At 37.3% G+C, this 8,123-nt stretch overlaps 2 protein-coding genes across 3 annotated transcripts in view; one reads left to right on the forward strand and one right to left on the reverse strand.

The window, feature by feature from the left end:
• Positions 1-6,628, reverse strand: part of LOC132697144 (mucin-3B-like) — a 28,034-nt gene extending 21,406 nt beyond the window's left edge. The window contains exons 1-2 of the mRNA XM_060662469.1: positions 6,565-6,628; positions 37-3,100 (exon numbers count right to left, since the gene is read on the reverse strand). Coding sequence (XP_060518452.1) covers positions 37-3,100; positions 6,565-6,628 — 3,128 coding nt within the window. The remainder of the gene's footprint in view (positions 1-36; positions 3,101-6,564) is intronic.
• Positions 1-8,123, forward strand: part of LOC132697841 (farnesyl pyrophosphate synthase) — a 111,687-nt gene that overhangs the window by 30,879 nt on the left and 72,685 nt on the right. The window lies entirely within an intron of this gene.

An 8,123-nucleotide genomic window follows, 5' to 3' on the forward strand; every position in this document is an offset into this window, starting at 1 on the left:
TTATAGGTGGCAATGATGGTTTCGGTTGTTGTTGACGTTTCTGGTACCGATGACGTTCCCGACATCTCTGTAGCCCTCAATTGTCCGTCGCTACTTGGTTTATAGGTGGCACGGATGGTTTCAGTTGTTGTTGACGTTTCTGGTACCGTAGAAGTTGCCGGAATCTCTACCACCTTCAGTTGCCCGTTGCTACTTGGTTTATAGGTGGCAGGGATGGTTTTGGTTGTCGTTGTTGACGTTTCAGGTACCGACGACGTTTCTGGAATCTTTACCACCCTCAACTGTCTGTCGCTACTTAGTTCATATATGGCAGGGATGGTTTCGGCTGTCGTTGACGTTTCTGGTACCAACGACGTTTCCGAAATCTCTACCCCTCTCAACTGTCCGGCGCTACTTGTATCATATATGGCAGGAAGGGTTGTTGTTGTGGTACTTGATGCTGCTGTTACCAACGACGTTCCTAGAGTCTCTACTACCTTCAGTTTTTCGTCGCTGCTTGGTCCGTTGCTAATTGGTTTATAGGTGGCAGGGATGGTTTCGGTTGTTGTTGTTGACGTTTCTGATAACGACGATATTTCTTTAATATCTGCTACCCTCAATTGTCGGTCGCTACTTGGATTATAGGTGGCATTTATGGTTTCGGTTGTTGTTGACGTTTCTGGTACCGATGACGTTCCCGAATTCTCTATAATCCTCAATTGTCCGTCGCTACTTGGTTTATAGGTGGCAGCGATGGTTTCAGGTGCTGTTGTTGACGTTTTTGGTACCGTAAAAGTTCCGGGAATTTCTACCACCCTCAATTGTTCATCGCTACTTGGATTAAAGGTCTTAGGGATGGTTTTGGTTGTTGTTGTTGACGTTTCTGGTACAGACGACGTTCCTGAAATCTCTACCTCCCTCAATTGTCCGTCGCTACTTGGATTAAAGGTGGCAGGTATGGTTTCGGTTATTGTTGTTGACGTTTCTGGTACAGACGACGTTCTTGGTATCTCTACTACCCTCAATTGTCTGTCGTTGCCTGGTTTATAGGTGACAGGAATGGTTTCGGTTGTTGTTGTGGGCGTTTCTGGTACCGACAACGTTCCCGAAATCTCTATGACCCTTAATTGTCCGTCGCTACTTGGTTTATAGGTGGCAGGGATGGTTTCAGTTGTTGTTGTTGTTGACGTTTCTGCTACCGTCGAAGTTCCCGGAATCTCTATCACCTTCAATTGTCCGTCGCTAATTGGTTCATAGTTGGCAGAAAGAGTTTCAGTTGTGGTTGTTGATGCTGCTGGTACCGACGACGTTCCTAGAATCTCTAGCACTCTCAATTGTCCATCATTACTTGGTTTATAGATGGCAGGGATAGTTTCGGTTATTGTTGTTGACGTTCCTGATACCGACGATGTTCCCGGAATCTCTACCACCCTCAATTGTCCGTCGCTACTTGGTTTATAGAAAGCAGGAAGCGTTTCGGTTGTTGTTGACATTTCTACTACCCCCAATTGTCCGTCGCTACTTGGTTCATATTTGGCAGAGATGGTTTCGGTAGTTGTTGTTGACGTTTCTGGTACCGACGACGTTCCCAGAATATTTATAACTGTCCGTCGCCCGTCGCTACTGGGTATAAGGGTGGCAGGCATAGTTTCGGTTGTTGCTGTTGACGTTTCTGGTACCGAAGGCGTTCCCGGATTCTCTACCACCCTCAATTGTCTGTCGCTACTTGGATTATAGGTGGCAGGGGTGGTTTCGGTTGTTGTTGACGTTTCTGTTACCGATGAGGTTCCTGAAATCTCTATAGCCCTCAATTGTCTGTCGCTACTTGGTTCATAGGTATCAGGGATGGTTTCGGTTGTTGTTGTTGACGTTTCTCGTACCGACCACGTTCCCGGAATCTCTACAATACTAAATTGTCCGTCGCTACTTGGTTTATAGGTCGCAGGAAGAGTTTCAGTTGTGATAGTTGACGCTGTTGTTACCGACGACGTTCCTAGAATCACTATTACCCTCAATTGTCCGTCGCTACTTGGTTTATAGATGGGATGGCTGGTTTCGGTTGTTGTTGACGTTTCTATTACCGACGATGTTCTCGAAATCTCTACCACACTCAATTGTCCGTCACTAGTTGGTTTATAGATGGCAGGGATGGTTTTGGTTGTTGTTGTTGACGGTCCTGGCGCCGACGATGTTCCCGGAATTTTTTCAATCCACAATTGTCCGTCGCTACTTGTCTTATAGCTGGCAGGAAGAGTTTCAGTTGTTGTTGTTGTCGTTTCTGGTAAGGACGACGTTCCCGGAATCTCGACCACCCTCAATTGTCCGTCGCTACTTTTTTTATAGTTGGCAAGGGTGACTTCGGTTGTTCTTATTGACGTTTGTGGTACCGATAACACTCCCGGAATCTCTACAACCTTCAATTTTCCGTTGGTACTTACCTCATCGGTGGCAGGGATTGTTTCGATTGTTATTGTTGTCGTTTCTGGTACCGTCGACGTGCCCGAAATCTCTATCACCCTTAATTGTCCATCGCTACTTATCCTAAAAATGGCAGGGATTGTTTCGGTTGTTGTTGTTGACGTTTCTGGTAACGTCGACGTTCCCGGAATCTCTACCGCCCTCAATTGTCCATCGCTACTTATTTTATGGATGGCAGGAAAGGTTTCGGGTGTTGTTGTTGACATTTCTGGTACCGTCGACGTTGTGGTAGTTAACTCCGCTAGTACCAATGACGTTTCTGGAATCTCGACTATCCTCGTTTGTCCGTCGCCAGTTGGCTTATAGATCATCATCATAGACATCGTTTCTGGAGTCTCTAATACTTTCAATTGTCCGTCGCTTCCTGTCTTGTAAGTGACAGGGTTTGTTTCGGTTGTCGTAGTTGACATTGCTGGTACCAACGCCGTTTCTGGTATCTCTACTATCCTCAGCTGGCCGTCGTTACTTGGCTTGTAGGTGATAGGAGTGGTTTCCGTGGTTGTAGTTGAATTCGCTAGTACCGACGACGTTTCTGAAATCTCTGAAATCTCTACCACCCTGAATTGTCTGTCTCCACTTGACTTATTGATGGAAATACTTTCGTTTGCTCTAGTTAGATTATGATGTATGTTTTCGGCAGCATCTATTGACATCACTGGTTTTGACGCACCACGTGGCTGAGTTTGTTGAATTATGATTTCCGTATTTAGCTCAAGGGGATTTATATGAAACCGATCCGTATAAATGGACAGTGTGTCCATTAGTATTGTTGCAGTTGTCTTGGAGGGGGTATATAATGGCGTGGTATATTCAGTTCTAGGACACTGAATTGCTAGATCAAACCATCCTAAGTCTTTATCATTACAGAGGTAGAAACATCCACTACATACTCCAGTATTTTTCACATTCAGTGGAAAAACCCCTGCCTGGGTACATTCGATGAGTGGCGCTTGATTGCACATTGTGAAGAGAAGTAGAGTTTTTTTAGGAGCATTAGGTACACATGCCATTTTACTTTCATCAAAATGACTCTGACTTGGGCAAACTGCTACCACAATTTTGTCCGGAAAGCATATAAGATAATTTTTATACATGGTAGGCTGCGGGTGACTCATTATGCCTGTTTCACGATCTAAAATATAGAATATGAAAATTAACTAGCTAATCACAACTTAAGCCATTAGATAGTCAAATAAGGACCGAAAACCCCACTGAAAACAGCTTCTCAATTTCTTTACTTTCATATACAATATGAATAAATGATCTTTAAACTCAAAAAAAAAAAATTTTTTCGGAAGTATTACTAATATAGGGGTTGCTATTAATGTCTAATTATACGTAGTTTAGCGAATAAAGAGTTAATTAGTTATTTAAGATGCTAAATAAAATTTAAAATCAAAATAACATTTAGTAATTTAAATTTATTACTTTTTTATGATACCTTGGAAAGACATGAAATTATCCAGTAATTAGACATATTTAATATCCTTACACCGTTCTCAAATATTTGATGTTATCACTTATTTTTATCAGTTATTGACTTTTTAAGTATTACAATATGGAAAACCTTTGGAGAAATATAGAAAAAACCTCCTTTGACACAAAGTCAGAAATTATGCAGATCATGCTTATTTAAACCGTTGATAGGAGGGGGAGTTTGCTTCAGTAGCATGTCAGTTCCCCCTTACTGTTGTTGAATTTTAAATTTGGTGAACAATAAAAAACATTTTTTATCAAACTCGCTCTACCACACCAGAAAACATGTGTGACCGTATCCGGAATGCTATGGCCAACGTTTCAAGAAATGAAATAAATACAGGCAGATTAAATACAAAACCCGCGATAAACTACTGCATAGTGACGGAAAATTTACAAAGATTTTTTTTATTTTCCTCTTTGTGGTTTTTTTATCGTCATCATCATAGGTTGTTGTTCCTACAGCCTTATCATTTTCTAATAGTTGTTTTGGCTCGTGCTTCAGGTTTTTGTTTCTAATAGTGAGTATTTGGACCGACCCTTGGCCTGGATAAAGTGTGAAAGAAGCTGAACAGAAATATGCTAAAAATTTTACCAAACACCTATTTTTAGTCATTAAACCAATTAATGCAAAAATATTTGAAACTATCAAATGTTCGCTACTGTGCATATTAGCTACCGGCTTTGAAAAATTAAAAATTAAAATTAAAAAGCAATACATATGATGTGATCTTAAACATCTTAGCAAATAAATAATTGTATAATAATATTTTATGTAACAGGTTTGATAAACGCCACTTTAGTCACGAGTATATATATATATATATATATATATATATATATATATATATATATATATATATATATATATATATATATATAGTGTTCGAAGTGTTTTCGGAGCGCGAGCATTGAAGATGCCAAGTGAGATTTTGGCGAAACGTCTGCAGGATTCCAGTCGGATGCAGGATTTGCAGGATTCCAGTCGGAGTTCAACGAGCGAACGGATGATATCCCGGAATATAGTGTCATCATATATATATATATATATATATATATATATATATATATATATATATATATATATATATATATATATATATATATATATAACAAAAACTTGAAGCACGAGCCAAAACAACTATTAGAAAATGATAAGGCTGTAGGAACAACAACCTATGATGATGACGATAAAAAAACCACAAAGAGGAAAATAAAAAAAAATCTTTGTAAATGTTCCGTCACTATGCAGTAGTTTATCGAGGGTTTTGTATTTAATCTGCCTGTATTTATTTCATTTCTTGAAACGTTGGCCATAGCATTCCGGATACGGTCACACATGTTTTCTGGTGTGGTAGAGCGAGTTTGATAAAAAATGTTTTTTATTGTTCACCAAATTTAAAATTCAACAACAGTAAGGGGGATCTGACATGCTACTGAAGCAAACTCCCCCTCCTATCAACGGTTTAAATAAGCATGATCTGCATAATTTCTGACTTTGTGTCAAAGGAGGTTTTTTCTATATTTCTCCAAAGGTTTTCCATATTGTATTACTTAAAAAGTCAATAACTGATAAAAATAAGTGATAACATCAAATATTTGAGAACGGTGTAAGGATATTAAATATGTCTAATTACTGGATAATTTCATGTCTTTCCAAGGTATCATAAAAAAGTAATAAATTTAAATTACTAAATGTTATTTTGATTTTAAATTTTATTTAGCATCTTAAATAACTAATTAACTCTTTATTCGCTAAACTACGTATAATTAGACATTAATAGCAACCCCTATATTAGTAATACTTCCGAAAAAAAAATTTTTTTTTTGAGTTTAAAGATCATTTATTCATATTGTATATGAAAGTAAAGAAATTGAGAAGCTGTTTTCAGTGGGGTTTTCGGTCCTTATTTGACTATCTAATGGCTTAAAAAAGTTTTAACGTTTTAATTTTTTCCTTTGGAAAATTTAGAAATAAAGTTTTTGCTGTAATGTCAGAAAACGCCATCTGATTGCAACGTAAGCAATAGCAATCGCACATATCACGATTGATAACCTAGATTTAGGTTTTTTGGAGTTATCAACACTTATTTCCAAAAATGTTCGAACACTTTCCATTACTTTCACTGTAGAGATAGAGCAAAATACTTTAATCATGATTTGTTACGCCTTCTAACCATCATTTCAGAAACTCGTGTAGTGTTGTTAGTGTTATGGATTAATACATTTTCAAGTTAAAATTTTAAAAACGTTTGGGGAATACTAGTTCGGCTAGTAGCACACGGCCAATACTTATTGTCGCTATTTTCAAACAAAGAAGAAACATGTTGTTACAGAGTGTCAATCAGAATCAGAAGTTTGTAAAAAGTACACGTCCCAACTAGAGTTCATTGATCCTATCACATAGTTTTTGTAAAACTGTAAAACATTGAAACCATTAATTGACTGGTTGATATACTTAAATAATATATCAGTAAAGTTGCGAATTTAATTTGCCACGAGCGGAACGCAGCTTAAACAGTGCTTAATAAACGAGTGACTACGACGATTAGTTCTTGGGTACACGAATACATTCACTGAGTGACATGTAACTGAATTAGAATTAGAATCAGAATTCCGTGCGCGACAAACCAGTGACTAAAGCACTGGAAATGCCCGAAGATGCCATGGACTGTGGAATAAGGACTGGAAACATATTTTATTCCACCCACCCTGGCATTTAGCTCCTCTAATTACGCATATTGCAGTACCACCTCCTTCCAAAGGTTGACATTTTTTTTTGGCCCTAATAAAAATTTCGCCATTCTTGCAGTGGCGCGTGACCACTTCAAGTTTTCTCGTTTTCTTGCTTTGGATGCAAAAGCAATAAGAAGTCATATGGGGATTCTCGAATATTTGTCCATTTGCGACGCATTTTGTCGGACACCAGTCCACCTGAATAAAGTAAAAATTTCAGTTTAATGCTTTATAATAAATTCGTCCAGATGAACACATTTTCTATTACAGTTTAAATTAAAATAATTTAATTAGACTCGAACACGTGTATATTTATAAGTACCTCTAATAAATAACGTTTGAATATCAACTCCTTTGCATCAAAATAATAATTAAGAGAAACAAAACCAAGAAAAAATGCTCTACGTGGCAGTAATTATTTTCAATGTGTTAAGTAATTGCTTTTAGGCTTTTTGAGATTCGCATAAGTCCGAATAAGTTATGTTATAGATTTCCTGCATAAGGGTTTAATGACACGGTTGGAATGAAAGCCTGCGGCTCATTCGCAATGAATGCATCCCCTTCCTCTGCTAGCGATTAATTTGAACAATATATGGGCATATAAGTGGCTCCTGTCAATCTACTCGTTTATTCGTTAAATTTTTAATTTTTACGCATAGGAACAAAATAAGAAACAGTGAAGATAAAGACCCCTACCGGTTAAATTAGTACCTGTAGTACAAATCTCTGTGTTGCTAAGGGCATTCGTATCAATAAATTTAGTTGAGTCAACTGTATTCGTGTGGCTTTAAATTATTTATTATAATTTTTTTAAACATGATTTACAAATGCAAATTGCAATTGCAAATTTCATTTCTGGAACTTCGGTTGACACTTCCATCGCAGGTTCGGTAGAGTTTGAAGTCCTAACCGAAGAGGTAATTTATGACATTGTCATCTGTGATTTTTATTTACAATTACAGGACGAAATAATAAACGAAATTAAAGTCATAGTTAATCCAATAATTAATTTCCTGTGACTCCAAATCTGGTTCCTTAGAAAAGTTTAAGCCTTTGATTAATTCATCAAATTTAACTTGATTGATCATATGTCATATGTCTAACAATACTTTCCGTTTTCTCCGACTTCAAATCTACAAACTTCATACTTGAAAAGACTCATAAATTTTAGGTAACTATTATTGCTAATAAACTTTTTAATAATAAAGGAGTAAAATGGAACAATAAACACTATGTTTGTATTTTGAGTCGACATCTGATAAAGTTTGTTTTTTTATCCGCTCCTTAGCCTTAGAAAAAAGTCAATTTACTTACGCGAGTAGCTACAAAATTTTCCAAATTTCCCAGTAATCGGTGTTTTTCATCGGCTTTTAATGTTTCATTTTGACTCGGAACAAAGTGCACGTTTACTTTTCCACTGGACTTTAAAATGCTTTGAAACCCTAGTATCCACC

This window comes from Cylas formicarius, unplaced genomic scaffold (genome assembly GCF_029955315.1).
Source record: "Cylas formicarius isolate icCylForm1 unplaced genomic scaffold, icCylForm1.1 PGA_scaffold_10__41_contigs__length_53128322, whole genome shotgun sequence".
NCBI lineage: Eukaryota > Metazoa > Arthropoda > Insecta > Coleoptera > Brentidae > Cylas > Cylas formicarius.